The following is a 21,138-nucleotide window of genomic DNA, read 5'->3' as shown; positions in this document are numbered from 1 at the left end:
CCAAACTTGGAATAAATCCAAAATGAAATCTTAAAAATATTTCGATCCCTGTTTTTCCTTACCTTATCTTTTATTAGGCAAATGGTCTTGTTTGTGCATAGAGTATGGATTTCAAGTAATCAAATTGATGACACTGCAGGCAATCATACTGAAATTGTGCTGCAAATGCTTTAAGCCAAATAGATACTTTCACCAAAAATGAAATCGAAATGTAAACAATCGGTGAAAGTATATCAACGAATATATGAAATTCATTTATTTCATTTATTTCGAATGTAAATTCCAAATTGCTACTGCATTATTAAATTGTTTGCATTTCAACTGAGTTTATTTTAAATATTTTTCACACAGAACGGCAGCTTTGGAAAAGTGCAATTTTGGCAGTTTTAATTCAAATTTAAGTATTTAACAGAACTTCTATACTTTTGTATCTCAGTTAGTGTAAACACAGTTCAGAGTTTGTTTTTATTTTTGTCATGGATGCAATTTTCTGGCTACTGAACTTTAATATAAAATTGCTTTTTTTGGAAATTTGTGGTTTAAGTGCCAAAAAAAAAATACAAAATGACTACGGAAAACTACAATAAAACCACAACTATAACATGACTACAACTACAATAAAAATAGGAGTAATAAAAACCATTTAATTGGAAAATTGTTATATATTTCCGATGAAAATTATAGATTATTTTATAGAAGCTAAAATACAGAGTAAGTATTTTTTTGAACACAATTTCAAATTTGTTGACAAATTAAAGGCTCACTTGTTTTTTAATAAATCTTTAATTAGTTTGCAACAATTATATTACTTTACTATAAATTGAAGTATTAATTAAAATAAAATAAACTAATTTATTGTTTATTTTTTTAATAGTTTGTAGTACTATATATACTACATTTTTAAAGTAGTATTTATTCTATTTTCTCTGACAGCAAACCTCTGACAGCTCATCTTGAGTGATTTCAAAACAAATGTAGGAATGCCTTCAACTTCTGAAAGAATTTGCTGAAAGGAACAGGGTCCTCTTAATATCTCAGGATACAGCAGAATTGAGGAATATGAGAAAGCCGATGCATTAGCCAGAAAAGAGGCCACCTTTTATTATATTGGGCCAAGCCATAAAAGGGGCTGCCTTATACTATATTAGGCCAAACCCATTTTGCTTTCTTTTATAAATGGCTAGAAAAAGCAGTTCAAACTGATTGAGATAATGTAATTGCCTGCAGACAAGCGAACTGGGGAGCTACTTATGCTGAACAGAAAAGGGATCCGACTTGTCACAGGGTTTCTAGCTGTACATTGTGGAGTCAAAAAACTTTTATCGACATCTATTTGTAATAAAACGAAACAGTAACTGCAGACTTTGTCACGAAGAAGTAAAAACAGCAGAAAATATTCTATGTCACTTTGATAGTACCGCTAGACTCAGACTGTGGTACTTAGCAACTACCTAACCATTTATAACGGAATTAGGCAATATCTCTCCAAAGGACATTATGTCATTTTTAAATGCTACGCGCCAATGGAACTTAAGTAGGTTTGTCAAAATAATTTTCAGAGTATAAAAGTAGCGTTTACATTTTTATTGACAGCCAAGTGACAAGTCAAGCACAAGTTAGTCTCTCATCATTGAATCAAAACTAGTTAAGAAATGCAGGGTAGTAATCGGAGGATTTATCAACTCACAGATATCACATTTATGTGGATTTCCAATGATAAAAACATTGAAGGTAATGAAAAACCAAATAATTTAGCCCGCCTTAGCGATTTAATGGATGTCTCCATGGAAGTACTTTACTTTAATGACAATTAAAATCAATTAATATTGATTTATTTTTATAAGTAATTTCTTATCTTATATATCCTTCATTTTTAGTCGGTTCATAAAAATATCTTAAGTGATTTAGGAGCTATATAAATACTACGATGGCAATTTAGTGATGCATATTAACATTTCTGTGGGTAGCACACTATTCTTATTAGTATGGTATAAACGAACATATGGTCGTCTTTAGCTTTTAAAACAATTCTTTTAATAAATGTGCCTATCTATACAAGAATTGGCCAACGATGAGTTAAATAAGAAAATAGGAATACCAACTTTAAGTCGCCAACTTAAGACTTATTGGTCTTGTCATTACTAAGTAGCAGATTTGATTTGACTGACTTATACATTATGTAAACAGATTGTTTTAAAAAAAAAATATTTGTTCCTCATCATTTGTTATTTTCAAATTTTTCAAGATCATAGAAGTATAACATACTCGAGAAAAACTGCCCTACTTATACGCAGCATAAAAGATTAATATTGTAGATTATTTATTGACGGGGCATTTTATGTAAAACGTTAAACTTCACAAATAAATTCTTGTATTAAAATAACTATTCGATTTAAATTTGAATTCTGTTGACATTTACATTAAAATTGTTTTGAACTGTATGAGAATTGTAATTAAAACAAGACTAAAGATACTGTCAATATTTTTAAACTGGATTAAATATACATTATATGAACAGATTATCTATTACAAATAGACTTCCATATTATTCAGGAGCTCAACAAGCTCTAATACATTATTAACAATCTATTTCATATGCATTATACCTCATAAAAAAAGGACTGTGGAAAATATATACATATTTATGTATAATGAGAAATTGCTCTATTTATATGTAGTGTAATACATTATTAATATGTTATTTTGTATTCAATATCTTAAGTTTCTTGATTCTGTATACAATACAAATTAATGAATCTCTCTGCAATGTTCAACCATTAAGAATACTACGAGTATCTAGCTGCTGTTTGACTTCAGATAATATTCCTTTAAAATAGTTTTTTTTTTTCATTAATTCTTATACCAATTATTGTGAATATTTAATAAAAATATGATATAAGACAAAAATTTTAAATACAAGAAGATTTACTATAAACGTTTATTACATGTCAGTAAGAACTTATATTAATAAATATAATGTGCATATTAGGTGAGATATAAATGTGTTATTAATAAACTAAATTATAATTCTCATTTGCTTAGTTTTTTATATTATATTATATAAAAACAACTGATTGATCGGTTTAATTGATTTTAATGTAAGAATCGTTTAAATACCACTTAAACCAACTTGAATCAAGATTTATGTGATAGTAGAAAAAAATGTACTGCAGTTACACAAAATTTCCATTAAAAACCCGAAATTTAGAAACTCCAGCTATTTCAAAAAAGCTTTATCACCACAAGCCCTGGACTATTTGAAAATATTTAATTAAAATAAAAAAAATATTAGATATACTATTTGATGTTAGTTATAATGAAGTAAACAAGTACTTCAAGTAAATTTAAAAGCTCATATTAACGGTTCTGGAGCTCTTTCTGAAAAAATGGGTATATCTCAACATATCTGAACATATTGGCTACAAGTGATTTACTGGTAGAATTTGTCGATATTAAGGAACCTATACCTTAAAGTAGGTGATATACTGAATAGGAATATGTTTTACATAAAATATTTTATAATAATGTAAACCCATTATAACTATGTACTTCATAATATCATTATAGCAATCTAAAAGGTATTTAAGACTTTACACGTGACTTAATTTAAAAATTTGTGACCTAATGTTTCACAATAAAAATTGATTTGATTTAATTATGTAGACATCTTATTTAATAATATAAATGGTTATTTTTAAAAATCAACGACAAACACAGCATATAATTGCTAATGAACTGCACTTGAATACCATGGATGTACCTTGAATATTAAGCAATCATCTTGGATTTACGAAGAAATAAGCACAATAGTTTCCTCGGATCACAACGGAAGCTCCACAAGAGGCGCTTGTGCATTTGCTCAAATTTTTCTCAAAAACTCAAACGATCCTGTGTGATCCAGGACCTTTAATAAAATTATAACAAGTGATTAAGCTTGGTTTCACTAGTCGACCCAAAAACACAAACAACAGTGGATGGTTTGGAGCACAGATGTTACTAGAACATTCGTGAGGACCTGGCAATAGAAGTCAGAAGAAAAAGTAATAATGTCAATTTATTTCAATAGAAGAAAATTTGTTAAAGTGAATTCTCGAAATATTGATCAGGTTTTTTTAAAATGTCTTAAGAAATCTTGAGAAAAAGATACTGTGGCGATAATATTTGCATCACGTAAGCTCCCTTTAGTAAAATATGGAAAATTTTATTGCACTCCCAGGGATAAAGAAGATGCCTGAGATAATTTCACAAACCAAGTACCACGTCGTTTATGGTATTTTCCAAAAATATAAACATTTTTTAAAGAGAAAAAGTTTTCAGCAAAGCCAAGAAAAATTCTCTTAAAAGTACTGTTTTAGAAACTGAAGCTTCAAAAATGTATAGAAATCAATGAAAATTGCTTTGAAAATATAAAAATTGTTAAAAATTAAACTTATGAAATCAAATTTATTTTTTTTTCGTTTTATTTGCAGCCAACTAAACTGGGTCTTCACGTAAATATTGTCTAATCTATGTATCTCGTTGAAATTACTAATAGCTCTGACGTGTACTTGAAACTTTCATACATAACATCTCATATATTACAGCAGTGGTTCCCCACCGGTGGTCCGCGAGATGTTATTATATGGTCCGTGCATCAAATTTAACAGGTATGGATATATAGCTTGTAGTTTGTCCATTGCGACCTCACTTATTAGAAAACAAGTTCCAAGTTATTTACAAGTTTCAAAGTAAATATATACGTATTTTATAATGTATATAATGTACCTATCCGCTTATAGAAAGCATTTTACATAATACCAGGGTTGTATAAGGCGTATTAAAATAGTCATACAGTTTATAATTTTTAAACGTGGTGTGGTCCCTACTTAAAACAAAAATATCTTAGTGGTTCTTGGTCAAGAAAAAAGGCTAGGAACCACTGTATTACAGCGTTAAACCTTCTGTGTAAATATTTTGTATATTTTTTATTTATTTATAGTCTCTGTTTTGTAGATTTTTGTATAACTCGCTAATTGTTCTAGACATTATTAAGTTATGCTCATGAATAACAAAACTAAAATTTTATTTTTAATAATAATTATTCAAACGAAAATCTCAAAAGAGTACTTGTATTTCATAAATTAAAATTTAATAATTAAAAGTTTTTATTATTACTACAATCGAAAGTTTTTGTAATATTTCATAGAAGACGACACTCTAGCGAGCAAAAAGATAGTTAACATTTAAAGCATACGAGTATGAAGACTTAAGGCTGAAACACAAACTCAAGCCATTCATAAGATACAGTGAAGTGCAAAAAAGTACCCCGCACCAAGAAATACGCGAAATATGCGTACTTGTGACTTTCAGATACTTAAGTACACTTGCCTTAATATAAACGCGAAACAAATATTTTCTAAGAAAAACTACGATGTCTGGGCAAAAATAAGGAGGGTCACGTTTAGTGCACACGAAATAAGCAAAATCTAAAAGTTTGTAGTTGTGTTGTATAGAATTGAAATATCTTAGGAATGTTTTATGAAAAATAGATGAAAAATTTTTGTAATGAAATATGAAAAGTCTTAGAAGCAAAAACATAAAAGCGTCTCAAATGCACACTTAAACCAAACTAAGTTAACACCCGTTGTTGTCTCTAATAAAAAAGTTTCTTTGAATGTTCTTTACCATACGAGTATGTCGAGCGCATTTTAATGTGTCAAATGGGGTCAAAATGGACTCAAAGTTAATAGCATCAGAGCTTCAGAGCTTCAAATAAACAAATAAAATAAAATTACTAAAATACAGAAATTTAAACACTTGTAGCTTTCTAAGTTAAGCTTGGTATTTAAATACTTAAGCTTAAGTACGTTCATTCAAAATAATTTCTTTTATTCATTTGACAGTACCTGGTGTTACGGGCCCGTATGGTGAAAGCGCACATCCACACTGCGTATCTGAAATTTAATATGATATTTTCAAAAACAAAACACTTAAACGAACAAAAATAAAACAAATTGTAGGGAAAATCATGGTTGCTCGGTTGGTTGGAGTTCTTAATTAACCCATAATTGCAGCAATTAGTAATGCGATCCATTAACCTGAATACAATAATGAGTATGAAAGTGCATCGAAAACGCAAACTTCCTATGAAGTGGGAGTGCGGTTTTCTGTTACTACTCGGCAATTTTTTGAAATGCACAAACTCATAGATAACTTTCTACTTAGCTCATGTGGATTCATATAGAACTAGAAGCTTTTAAGCTTTGTTAAGCATAAGGATAGGCATTTACTTTTTATATACTATTACTAAATGCATATTATATTTATTGGCAAATAGGTGCATTAAAATTTTTATTGATTTAAATTAATATTGCATGGGTTGCAAAATGTTTTGATTTTTAATAACTACATAGCTTTCAGCTTTAACTTTTTTTTTGTACAATAATTTATTTTAAAAATATAAACAAAAAAATTAAAAATACATACAAAAATACATTTACATACAAGTAAAATCACTTTAAGAAAATTAGTTTACTATACTATATTTACTTACCTGCTTATGAGAATTTTAACATTTTAATTTTACTATAAATTAATTAAACTAATCTTATAACTCGATTAAACACATATGCAAATACTATAAATATATTAAATGAAAATATTTATGTATGAAAATAATTTATAATTTAATTAGACATTCATATGCATTAATGAGATTCAATAAATATGTGGTTCTACTATATCATAAATACATGGAGTTATTTCAGGCTCTTAAAATTTGAGGATTCTAAGTATTTATTGATGAATTAATGGTGAACTTATGTCTTAGAATATTAAATCATAGATAATTTAATAAATAATCAATTATTAATTAATCATTAAATTCGTAATTGCATATAATATATACATTTATTTATTTATTATATATATATTTATATGTAATATATATAAAATAAAAGCTCTGATTCCAAATCAATCCTTAATTTTAAATAAATTAATAACCACGTATCGTAATATCGAAACTATTATTTCATTTAAAGTATATATCATGAGATGTATAATGCGCTATATTTTTTGCTTCACTGATCGATCAAAGAAGTGACTATGAAATGTTAGAAATAATTAGAAATGTGAAATATACACAACCTAATATCAATAAAGCACATAATATATTTATATTTATTTATTTATAATATAACTATAGTTGTGCTGATAACTATAGTTGTGATTATAACTGTGGATCAGAGCTATCATTCTAATTCTGATCCATAGTTATAATTATATAGTATAGATAAGAATAGAGTTATATAGTTATGATTTTAACTATAGCTCACAACTATAGCTTATAACTATATGTAGATCAAAACTGTAGTTATGATTATAACTATAGATCATAACTATAGTCATGATTATAACTATAGATCAGAACTGTAGTTACGATCATATATATGTTATATTTATCTAATATATAAATGATAGAAAAATTATATTGAAAATATTTAGGCTGGTACAAAACACTGATATAGGTATATAACTACACATAACATTAAACAACTAAAAGAAGGTGCTAGACTTATGGGGAATATAAAAAAGTAATGCTTTGAGCGAATTGGACATGTTATACGTATGTCAGATGTCTAATGAAAGGATACCATTACATAAATTGGAAGGGTGAATCTAAAACAATATAACGAAATGAGGAATACCGAAAAAAAAAGGTTGGACAAAAGTGTGCAGCATGTTCTTAGAGAGATGAATATCAACATCAAGAAAGCAAAGGCAAAAAACGAAGAAGAATAAAAGAATGTTTTAAAACAAACGTCTATTAGTCCACAAGTTATCTATTTATGTTAGCTCATTAGTGCTAATAATGAATAGCTGAATAGTTTTGATATTAATGCTGATGGTGATGATATATATTTGTCTTATATACATAATTATAAACTATGTAGTGTGTGTATATCAAGAGGCAGCCGAGAGGAACCTTCTGGGCTGAAGCTCAACTGAAAACAATCAACTGAATGACTATATTTATATATATATGTATTTTTATTACAAATGTATCATAAGTATTTAATAAATTATAATTTTTTTAGGTACTGATATTTTTTAAAAGTACTACAGAAGCAAATTTCTGGCTACGAGTTTGTATATAGTTTTCAGTATGGTCTAATGTATTTTAATACAAATCATTAAGAGAAACATTTAAGACTTTTGAATTTTTTAATAAATTTATATATTATTTAATATTATTGTAGTTTATAATTGAGTTGTTGTTTCTTTTCAAGACAAAGAATCTTAATTTTATTTTCCAATTAAGTGATTGTAAATCGTAAACGTTCTACAGAAAATATATTCAATATGTTTTACAAATATGGATAAGAATGTTACCGTAAAGAGAATATTCGTGGACCGCTGATTGTTGATCGATAATAAATAGACTAGATTTATATGAAATACTGTAGTAAGGTGTTTAATGTCGTTCAAAGCAGGTTTGAGGAGATGTGAATACGACTTACGTTGGAAGTGTTTTACTAGTAATGTTTTCAAAATTGTTATGAAGATATTACCACACATATTAATCACAGATTTTTGATTTTATATTAATATTATGTTAACGTTAATAACTTTGAATCATATAATCCCTATTTGAGATTTAAATAACTAACAAAGTTTTTAATAAAATTTTGTTTTTAAAAACTAATGCTAATAAACATGCTTTGATTTTTCAATCAGGATTAAGTTTCAGAAGAATTCCCTGAACTCAATGCGTCTTAGTCAAAGTAAAAGTCCAGCAATATATAACTTTGTTTCATTTATAAGGCAATAGATTCTAACTTCATGGATAAATAAACACAAATACAAATTTATTTTGAAATACCGTTACATGGATACAAACCAGCTTGCAATAGAGTTTACAATATTTCGCATTTTTCCATTCATGCCATTCATTCCGTTCCATGTCCTAACTCTGGGTAATCCATTTTCTGCTCATGCATTTGGGAATAAAATTTTTGCACATTTTCGCTGCTGTTGCAACAATTTTGCGCAACGAATTTCACGATTTATTTCATATTTAAATGCATAAATCGTAATAAAGTGTCCAAAATTGCAAAAGAGGATTGTGCACTTATAAACGATTACGTCAGTGCACCACTTTTCTAAATAAAATGGACATGCATAACTACGAAAAGCGGTGCAATACTATTGATAAAAATTATTTCTAAAACACAAATCCAAAATTATGTAGTTTAATTAACCAATTATTTTTCTAATAAGCACTAAAAATACTATAATTACTGATTTGTCAGAATATTCCCTATTTGGAGGTGAATTTTCTTCAATTATATTTGAAGTAAAAAATAAATCATAGATTAGTTACTTAGTTGTTATCTTATTGGCTATTTATTGGGTATTTATGGGTCACAAATAGATCTATAAGTCACTAGCAATGACCATACTGTTGCAGTTCCTTTTGCAGATATGCCGTAGGCATTATGTAGGATGTCAACACTTTTTGTGAATCTCCGAAATGCTTGAAACCCTATTCCTGAGACTTTCTCTAACTATGTATATTTTTAAGTTTTCAAGCATTTTAAACGTATTCGTAACAAAGTTAACTAAAGTTAACTTAAACTCGAGAGGAGATCAATGTTTTCCTCTTTTTTCAGCTCTTCACTTTTCCTACTGTCTTGACTACTGATAATTCCTACGCGTATATCTTTAGTTAATTGTTGCTGTCATCATACCTATGATTGTTCAGCACCTTTCATTAGCGAAACCAAAGCAAAATCAACTGACTAAACTGCTCAAATCTTTCTTTTGTAAAGAATTTAAATGAAAATTACATACATTGGTTAATATTGAATATTATATATTTAAATTTTTATAAAAGAAAACAATTAATAAATATTCGGCATGGTTTCAGTCGTCAGTTGGATGTGTATAATAATGAATGTAAACTACAATACATATTACAGTAAAACTAATTATAAATAATATTATAGAAAAATGGATTAAAATGAGAGAAACAAATTAAAAAATGAAAATATAGATTGCCAATTAATAAAATTTGAGTTAAAAATGAAATGAATTTAAGTTAGCAAACAAAAAAAATATTCAAAACTAAAAATCAAACTGAAAAATTAAACAATTTTCGTACTTTAAAGAATTTTTGAAAAAATGTTTAAGCACATTTCAGTCAATATTCATTCTATATAAAATTTGAATTCGAATAAGAAGATGGGAAGAATTTGTCTCTTCGAGCGTAGACACTTATTGGATTCCACATACTACAGGCACAAGCCTGACGACAAGCACTTCTCTAACAGCATCCTTCATGACACAGCTAAAGTCACTCTCATCGCCAAGTATCTACTGTCACTCGCCCGGTTGCACAACCCCCCTTCCGATATCTCCATCCCTACCACCGTCCCCGTTGACATCCCTAGAACCTCGTTCAAACCTTGTAACGCCTATTATCTTATCCTATACTTCGATTAGAGGGACTTTAATGCCAACATTATCCCTGTCTACAACGGTAGTTTTCGAGACTCTAGTCATACAGTTTATTGCTAGCCCACTTCCCGCATTTTCACTATAACCCTGTCCCTTCACCTATTGCCAATCCATCTACGTCATGCCTATGCTTTCTGGCATAGATGAACACTTTCTGGGTTAGATATACCTAGTCTCGTAGGTACTGGTCATATCTCCTAGTCTCTTAGGTCATATCTCTCACCTCGATTTCTAGAATAAAGTTTCCACATTGCCGTAGAAATCTTTTTCATTCATTCCTAAGAGGTGTTTTTAGTGGGTTAGTGTCTCACACTGTGGCTGATGGATGATGCTTTCTATCTACCACAAAAAAAATAAACAAAAACAAATAAGAAATCAAATCAACTTAAAACTATTGCTATTTCGATCATATTTGTTCCGGCCTTAAACATCCATGAGCATTTGCCAAAAACTTCATTACTCAAGTATTGAACAAGATCCCATTAAATGCGCAAATTTTATATTTCATCTAAATGGTATGTAGTGCACATTCCTAAAATTCTTCTTTAAAAGAATCGTTGTTCAATCGTTGTTCGTTTATACCTACTATGGCCTTATATATCTATGATCGGTGATGTATTATATTTTGTAGAAAAATGTATTTCGGCTTTATTAGTAAACAGTTTTTTATCTCTTCCTTCTACTGGCTATATCACTCATATATTTCTGTATGTGCCGGTTCTTTATAGTCTAGATAAATTTAATACAGTCATTTTTTCAGATGATTACAAAATCAAATAAAGATTAACTATTTATGTTATTTTGTGTATTGCGCTAGTATTCAAATGAAAACTTCAACTTATGATACACTCATAACAATTAATTTCTATTAAAAATCAAATGAAGCGAAAGGCTTTTCAATTTTAATGTAGGGTGCTTAGGAAAGAAACTAATATTTAGCACAATGTTTGTGACATTGTGATACAAAACAATTGTAAAACGTAACGAACTATGAAAAAAGTGAAACTAAATCCCAGGAAAAAATCTCAGTAGTATGTTTTCAAAATTTATTGCATAGAAAATCCTTTTTACGTTTGATACTTTCCTTCGCATTGCATTTAAGCCCTTTTTAATGCATCAGTTGCAAAATACAGATTATGTTTCTGTAGTAAAATGACGCAAACAGTTGGACTCGGGTGGATGACGCACAGGTGTCACGGTATGTGCATATCACAGCAATGTCGTTACCGGTACATTTGGATGTAAGTATGCAAGTGAGGTGCACCGGAATGATAAAGTCATAAAACGTCAGTTTCGTTCTACGATGGCTTCTGATAAAACAATTCATTGCGCGACTCCATGCAAGCGTAGGAAAATTTAATGGCAATCGTATTTGAGTTTGTAATTTGTTTATACACAAATAAAGATACAGTTTTGGCCTTAATGCATGGAATACTGCACCCATACAGACAGTTGTGTATACAAGGATGGATAAATTTGTAGACACTAACTGAATGAACGCCATAAACATTGCAAATCAGTTGATGTGCAATTGCGATGGCAATTTCAAATGCAACAGGATATAATCATGTCAGTTCACCTGATTAACTCTATAATCAAAATATGCTATGCCCTATTGATGTTTATTTCGAAAGGATTATATGAAGCCATATTTTTCATTGGATGCAATGAAGTTGTCATATTGATACAAAATTATGATAGTTATTGATTAATTGACTTGAAATTATTTCAGATAAAATTTTATTACATATGAATTTGTTCGATGTGAAATTTATGTCACTACATTTTTAGGATTGTGAATGATAACATAAAAATCTCATTTATCAACCTGTGATAGACTGTTTACTGCATGGAACTCGATTACCATTTGGTCTTATGCAGTTCACATTTTTAATAGAAAATATGATTATTATTAGAGAGAAAGGAGATAAGTTAATTAACATTATTTATGCTTTGGTTACATCCTTATACATTCTTATTTTTTTTTAAGATGACTTATTTAAATTAGTAATACTAAAAGTTAATTTCTGTTACATCTTGTATTGCATTTAACATTTTTAACATAGAAAGTAGTTGAATAATTTTATTAACAGAAATACTTGCGCTTACTTCATGAGTCTTAGATAGTATTGCATTTTTAGAATAGTTTTCAACCGATTTATTTCATTAATTTCTCACTAACAAGATATTTCATAATCAACTACATTGCATTTTAACGACATTTATGACAGCAATGACTATTTTAGTTAATAGAATCTATTGCATTTTATACCGTGGTCTCGAACAGTAGTGAACTACAATAACAAATATTTTTTTTATTATTTTAATTAACTGAATTTTTGAAAGACCACATATGATGTATATTTGGCCATACACGAAACAGGTGTATGGTCAGCCAAAAAATTAATACAAATTTAAGTATTATCACCCGGGTAGATTATATACCCGGGATTATATTTTGACACGGGTGGAGTATGCTTTCTAATGTAATTAAAATATATTGAGTTTTGTCTAATCCACTTGAATTTTCTAGTAGTTTACTCATATACCATAACTTCCTACTTTCTCCTCATGCTCATCATCGACTATAGCTGAATGTATACATAAGAGACAGATTTTATTCTTTTATTTGTGATCAAGAATATTATATAATAATTTATTAGCAGGCTAATTGGTCATTCAAATATAAATAAAAAAACTACACTTTATTAAAATATTTTTCCAATAATTCAGGGAAACTGGAGATGTTTATCGAAGATAGTCGATATATCGGAAAAATATTTTAATGAAATAAAAATTGTTTTTAAATATAAATAATAAATTATAGTTTTTTTTATTCCTATTTAAATGGTCAATAAGCCTGCTAATTAATTATTATGAGAAACATATACATTTTTGTTAACTATGTCTCCTATATATAGGTTCTTCAGTATTATTGGATTTATTGGATCTGTGGAATATACAACACGCTCGTGTATGTACATATAATATATATGTACATAATTGTATTATATACAATTCACACACACACAACATATATATATATATATTATAAATATATTATATATAACATGATATAAAATATATTGAAAATAAAAAATATAAATATATGATATATATATTATATCTATAGATATATATTATATATTATTATATATATATTATATATTTATACATTCATATTTTCAATGTATTGTGTGTCATATTATATATACTATATTTAATATATATATTATTATATATATTATTTATATATCATTTTCATATTATGGTTCCAATGGATTTTGTATGCCAATCGGTCACACCATAAATATGTTATTACCGATATAGATTTTAATTAAAATTCTATAATTTTTGTAAGTGCTGTCTGTTTTTTTTTTTTTGAATCAATAATAATTGAGAAACGTTTACATACCTGGTATTATTGGAGGTGTAAATATTTGAGTGTTGTCGCAGAGGTTAGATTCTACCACTTTTAAGAGTGTGAACTGTTAACAATTCACAGAAATTTTTAAAACAAAATTTATTTATCAAGTGGAGGGTAATTAAGTAATTTAAAACAAATGGTATTTATATGCATTTAAAAACCATTTTTTTAAATGCATTAAAAATAAATTTATTAATGAGGTGTGAAAGTATAAGTAAAAAATATTTATTTCTTTATCATTGAATTTATTATTTAAATTTTAAAATAAATTAATGATATTTATAGTACAAAAAATAATAAATTTTAATTAAAAATCACTTATTTTCATGTCAAAAAATAAAAAAAAAATATTTAAAATAATTTTCTGTAATTGCATTAATTGTAATGAATACCAGGCCATGTTAACATGTTAAATGGGTGATTTGCATTTACTTACGTGCTTTAAAGCGTGTAATATGTTCATTTATCTTTTTTTGACGTCATTTACCAAAACGCAACATCATAGTTTTACTATATAATTTACACAGTACAAGTGCATATCAACGCCCACAATCACCAAATATAATCATGAAATGCACATAGGATGGGTAATGATTCCAATGGTTGGAATGCAATCCGCAATATGTGTTGACCGTTTTACATATTACGAAATTTCATGTCTCTAATTGGAAATTAACTAATTCACAAAAAAGTATCTATTCTAACTAAAATAATTCCTATCTACCGTATTTACGTTACATGTAATAATTGGGGAATACATGGATAATTATCTCGCCACACACATAGCTTTTATCTCTCTCGAGTTTAATTAAGTCATGTAAAGTGCTAAGTCACTGATAAAGCGATTTTAATTTGAACATTTTAAAGTGTACAGAAATTACTATTGGACAACATGAAGTAAAAGGACATCGTTTGCGTCAAATATGCAGGCACCATTAGCAAATACGTAACATTACATATTTCAACTACTTTGATATGTAAATTATGTTTTCTCGTCAACCGAATTATTTAGTTTTACCACACATCTATTACATATATATATATATATATATATAAATTACATAAAAATTTAACGAATGGCGCCGTTATTATCTTTTAAGGCAGGATTTTAGCTCACATACTTTTTAGCTTTTTACTTTTATAAGGACGTATTGGATTATGTGGGTTACTCACTGTTCTTTTTGTAGAGTAAGATTTCGAATTGATCTTGTTGCTGATTTTCCAGTGTGTATTCCAGGCGCGCCACTGTCTCTTTGTCTGTCAGTTCACCGTACATAAAGCCGCATCTGCAATAACACAAAAATACCACAAAGAGTTATTTTGTTTTAAAAGTATCTTTGTCAAAAAACATTGAACCTTTTGCAACTACACATGCAAATTGTGAGTTTCATTCGACAAGTTCAATAATGTCGAATTCATCAAAGTGTAAATTCAAATGATGGGTTTAATGATTAAAATTCAACAAATTTTACGAGTACTGAAGGGAGTATACATACAACTAAATGAAGATTTTTTTAAAATGTTTTTTTATCCTACATTCGAATGAAATTAACTGGTATTCCATGTTAATGAGAACAACTATGTTAAATTAACAACTGCTTTACTTCTATTCGCAATAATATATATTCAAATATTTTACCTATCAAAACTGTACTTCTGTTGTATAAATACTTAAAAATCTCTAATTCACTTTATAAAATTTAGTTTCCCTTTTTTTATTTTAGTTATAAGATTTTATATTTTATAATTAATTATAATGCATAAAATAAGTAAATAGGTTAAATATTAGCCTTTGCTGCTATCGAAAACGAATCCGCAAAAATGGGTTTAACGATGAATGAAGGCAAAACGAAATATATGTCAACTTCTGGAAGAAATGAGAGTCGCTCGAACGCCGGGCTATTAGTTTGCGACTATACTTTCGGATCTTTCAAAAATTCGATCTACCTTTGCACTGTCGTAATAAAAAACAATGATGTCAACCTGAACATTAGACGAAGAATCAAGGAGCCTATTCCGTATGGGAATCCTAACACCACATGTGTGGTCGACTCATCATTCTCTTCACAGAATTTATAGTTTGCAATTATGTGTGCACCCAGTCTTGTAAGGTAGTATTTTAGTTTACATTGCCCTGTTAGGATTCCTGTTGAGATTCCTGTGATGATTCTAAGTTTTTCTTTAGATAGGTTCATACAATCCTGGTATCTCTTATTATTTTAGGTACCAATAAGTGATTTGGATTGAGTTGATGATAGTATATTATCCCAGTAATCTTATTGACCCTGGTTCTCCTTTATTTTTATGAGAGAAAGGAGCGTACTATGTCCTAGTCCAAAAAAAGGTTCCGGTTTCATCTTTGGTGTAGCCATTTCTTTCCTAGCTAGTTTGTTCGCATATTCATTTTCGCGTATGCCAGTATATCCTGATTTAATCATTTAATTTAAATACAACATTATTGTGATCACTTTAAAGTGATCGCTTACGGTATGCTTGATCAACTGAAAAATGTATGCTGATTTTAATGCAATCAGAAACTTGAAGAGAGAACAGAATTTTATATACTGCAGAATAAGTTAGAATAATATATGACCAAGTCAAAATGATTAGCTTATTTTCTAATGATTTATAGCGAAACATAACACCGCTGTGAAATGCTGTCAACACTCAAAAAATAATATATGGTATACTGTGACTTATTTCCATTTTGATATAATGTTGATGTTATTTCCATTTCCCAAGTTTAAAATAACACTTGATAAGCCACGTATTTTAATAGCACAACAGATAAAGCTAAGCGTGCCTAAGACTGTCATATACCTAAAAATATGATCCAACTGAATTTCTTGGAAAGGAAACTGGGATGCATGGTGTATGTGTATACATTAAGACCGAAAAGTTTTCGGAAATTCTCATTTAAAATTCGCGCGCTGTATATTTTTCGATATTTTAAGTTTATGTAGTTTGGCAGCACTGTCCTTAATTACTATGCCAAAAATGAGCGCGATCTGTCAGACAGTTCGTTTACGGCAGCTGTTGAAACCAGTTCACCTCAGTAGGGCGTTGCGAAAAAAACAATGGAAAAAAATATTGAACAAAGAGTTTGCATCAAATTTTGTGTTTCGAACGAAATTTCGTGTGCAGAATCGTTGCGAATGCTACAAAAGGCTTATGGGGAATCAGTTTTATCGAAAACTCAAGTTTATGAGTGGTACAAAGCCTTCCAGGACGGTCGTACGACCGTCGAAGACATTTCGCAACGCACTACTGAGGTGAACTGGTTTCAACAGCTGCCGTAAACGAACTGTCTGACAGATCGAGCTCATTTTTGGCATAGTAATTAAGGACAGTGCTGCCAAACTACATAAACTTAAAATATCGAAAAATATACAGCGCGCGAATTTTAAATGAGAATTTCCGAAAACTTTTCAGTCTTAATGTAATATAAAGAGGTGAATACATGAAAGGTGACAAAAAAGAAGTAAAAACATTTTTTAAAAAATTGAAACTTCTTAATATTATTTGATCAAACTTTGATTTCTTAAAAACTTGTCTAAATTGATAAAAATTTATTTCATTGCTTTTTGTTAAAATTGACTTAGTTAATATTATTAAGGCGCAATATCAGGACCTCTTAACATTGTAGACTCCATTGCATGGATAATGATGATTAGGAATCACCAATACACCTTCTGCTACAGTGTCCTGCTTTCGCAAAACATAGACTCTCCTACTTAGGGTCACATTTTTTCAATTCACTAAGAGAGCTAGATTCTATTTCCATAGCTCGTCTCAATGGCTCTTTGTGGCCAGTACCAAATGGTTATAGGGACAGGTGTATCACAATAGACCTCATGGTGTAAGTGAGTTTTCGGACGGCCCCAGTAACCTAACCTAACCTAATATTATTAACTTAATATTTATAATATAAATTAAGTAATAATTAATATTAACTGTACATTCATATATATATTTTTTAGTGAAAATAATTCTAAGCTTTACATTTTTACACAAATCAGACAAAAAATTGTGTTTGTAAAATTAAAAACTAAAGTTAAGTACTTCATGAATTTTTAAAAAAATTATTAGAAACATAAAAAGTTGTATTTATTTATTATCCGAAAAAAGTTTTGTTGTCGATTGTGCATACAGAAATGCATTCAGAAATTCAGAGAAAGGATACTCAGAAAAATTGCATTGAAAAGTTTTTTAAAGCACACAAAAAAGTTTGTTTCTATTTCGATTCACCGAAAATTTATGCAAAAGTAACATTTTTGCAATTTTCACTAAAACTTTGAATAATTTATGATATCGCTAAATTGCATAAAGACAAAGAAAATACTTTTCGATTTTCTTCTTCGTGCAACGCTTAATTTAATATAAAAGACGAAAGTTGTCTTAGAACGCGCATTCCGAGCGCGTATCCAAGTGAACTGAATATGAAATTTCTAAACTTATAAAGAATATATGAAACTTTTATTATTTCATCTATAAAACTAAAACGAAAACGAAAAGTAATGTATGAAATTTTTATGAAACTGCAATCATAAAATATATTAAAATGACAACAGCTGCTGACAGTATTTTTGCCACTTTAGAAACAGAGTCCATATATTAAATTTACATAAAACGTGACAATGGAAAAGACATTATTTGGGTTAAACTAAATTGCATAAAATACACTTTGTACATATAAATATACAATAATATCAGAATATACACTCACGTATATTTGGCATACATGCAAGTGTTAGCCCAACAGGGCGTATGAGTGACACACTATTTATTTAATACGTAAAATATATATAAATTAAATATTTAAGTCGAATTCAGTAAAGAATGTAAAATATGTTAGCATTGTGAATTTGGCAAAACTGTTTAATTTATACTTAATAATTGTACTGCATTTCAAATACAAAATATATAGTTTTTAGTATATAATTGTAATTTATACCTACATATATGTAGTATGCAAATATATGCACTTCAGTAGCATATTTTAAATGGCTAAAAACGATATCATTTAAATTTCCATAAATAAGAATCAATTCAAGTTTGGTTTGTAAATTCAAGTCCAAATGACTTGAGGCACCCATATATGGTACATTTATGTGTGGTTATGTGTATCAGTAAGTAAATTGAAATAGCTTAGTAACAATTGGTAAGATTCCAAGTAATATTATCGTTTTTGGTCAGAAAAGCAAAAATTTCAGAAAGTTACGACATTTTAAATTTATGTGCACTTAACTCTGCACAATAAAGTTTGTTTAGTTTTCGTAGTAAAACATTTCCAACTATCAAAATTTAAGCAAATAAAACTATGCAAACAGCACTCAAAATAACAAATGGAATATTATATTTAAATATTATATATTTACTTTTCATTTGAAACTTCAAATTATAAATTTTGATTTTGTTTTAGATATTAAATAAATTATTTAATTTTTAGTTTTTACTATAAAAGTAATAGGTGTAATAAAATAATAATAATAAAGAAATAAATTTTCGTTTTTCCAAAGAAGTGTGTAAATTAATTTATTTAATATATAAATTTTATTTTTAAAAACTTCATAATTTTATTTAATATATAAATGTTTTATGTACAACTTTTTCCATATAATTGCTAAAGACTTATTAATTTTATTCCGTATAATTGCTAAAGACTTATTACTTCAAATGATTACTCCTTACTTCGAATGCTTGCTAAGAACTTATTATTTTAATGATTGCTAAAAGACTTATTACGTTTAATGATTGCTCAAGACTGACTCTTTTTGTTTTTAAGAAGAATGATTGAAGTCATTCCAGAAATTTTACAATTGGATTGTATTCCAACTTCTAAAATTCCTACGAATATTCTAGAAGCTTCTTATCTCCATCCTATAGGACTGGAGCTTCTATTTTCTCAAGCGCCTCGTAAGCGTCTTTAGCTTTGGCGTCAGTAGCCAGATGACGAGATTAATATCAAATAGTATATGGACATCTCATCGATCAAGTATTCAAAATGATACTTGATATGTTTTGTGCAAGATACTGGCAGTTAGGAAAGAAAACATTTTGCAACAATGTTGCCATAAGAAGTATAGGCATTATGTCTGAATGTGTTTACATAGACGCCTTAATGCCAGATGACGAGATTAATATCAAATAGTATATGGACATCTCATCGAGCAAGTATTCAAAATGATACTTGATATGTTTTGTGCAAGATACTGGCAGTTAGAAAAGAAAACATTTTGCAACAATGTTGCCATAAGAAGTATAGGCATTAAGGCTGAATGTGTTTACATAGACGCCTTAATGCCAGATGACGAGATTAATATCCAATAGTATATGGACATCTCATCGATCAAGTATTCAAAATGATACTTGATATATTTTGTGCAAGATACTTGCAGTTAGGAAAGAAAACATTTTGCAACAATGTTGCCATAAGAAGTATAGGCATTAAGTCTGAATGTGTTTACATAGACGAACGCGCATAGGCGTCGTGAGATATTTTTGATGCGCAATATCTAAGTACGCATTCTGAAGACACAAAAATGTAAAACAGTGGCGTAGTGCCGTTATGTTATTTTAGGGATTTAACTTGTATGGATAAGCGTTATCAGAAATCAGAAAATACTGCTTACTAAACTGTACATAATAATTATTATTATGTTCTTTTATTCAGTCCCTTCAACAAAATATTGAAGTAACTAGAGAATTTTATACTTTATGTAATTAAACAAAAATCCAGGCATCTATATATGCCTGGTATATGAGAAGAATTCAGTAAAGGTCGTAGTTGCAGCGAACAAGTTGTAGTTCTATGTATATCGAAAATAGGTTATAAATTAGATCACTGATAATGAGTACTTGACAATACTTGAAACAGCGTTGTATGGTCAGCCAAAATTCAATAAATTAACTAAATTTTTTTGTGTTGTCCTTTCTTTCTTTGCTATTCGAAACCCTCTATATTTTATAATAATAAATTTTAAAATATTTATAGAAATAAATGCTTATGGTTTAACAAATTAGAAACTCCGTCTATATTTATATACAAATTATTTGCTTATCTACCATAAAACGAAAATATCCTTCGCATGAAAATATTATTTATTTAAGTATTTAAAAAAAAAATAAGAACAAATATGACGCTTCCTCGTCTAGCGATCCAATTTGGGATCCTATTAGATTCAACATTCACAATATAAATAAAGCAGGAAATG

At 28.5% G+C, this 21,138-nt stretch overlaps 1 protein-coding gene across 2 annotated transcripts in view; it reads right to left on the bottom strand.

Moving 5' to 3' along the window:
• Positions 1 to 21,138, bottom strand: part of LOC119669754 (potassium voltage-gated channel protein eag) — a 104,813-nt gene that overhangs the window by 41,956 nt on the left and 41,719 nt on the right. For both annotated transcript variants that reach the window (XM_038079768.1, XM_038079769.1), the window contains exon 3: positions 15,098 to 15,210. In XM_038079768.1, coding sequence (XP_037935696.1) covers positions 15,098 to 15,210 — 113 coding nt within the window. The remainder of the gene's footprint in view (positions 1 to 15,097; positions 15,211 to 21,138) is intronic.

This window comes from Teleopsis dalmanni, chromosome 1, assembly GCF_002237135.1.
Source record: "Teleopsis dalmanni isolate 2A chromosome 1, ASM223713v2, whole genome shotgun sequence".
Lineage (NCBI taxonomy): Eukaryota > Metazoa > Arthropoda > Insecta > Diptera > Diopsidae > Teleopsis > Teleopsis dalmanni.
Note: the sequence above shows the minus strand (reverse complement) of the source record. Positions and strands in the feature narration are given on the sequence as shown.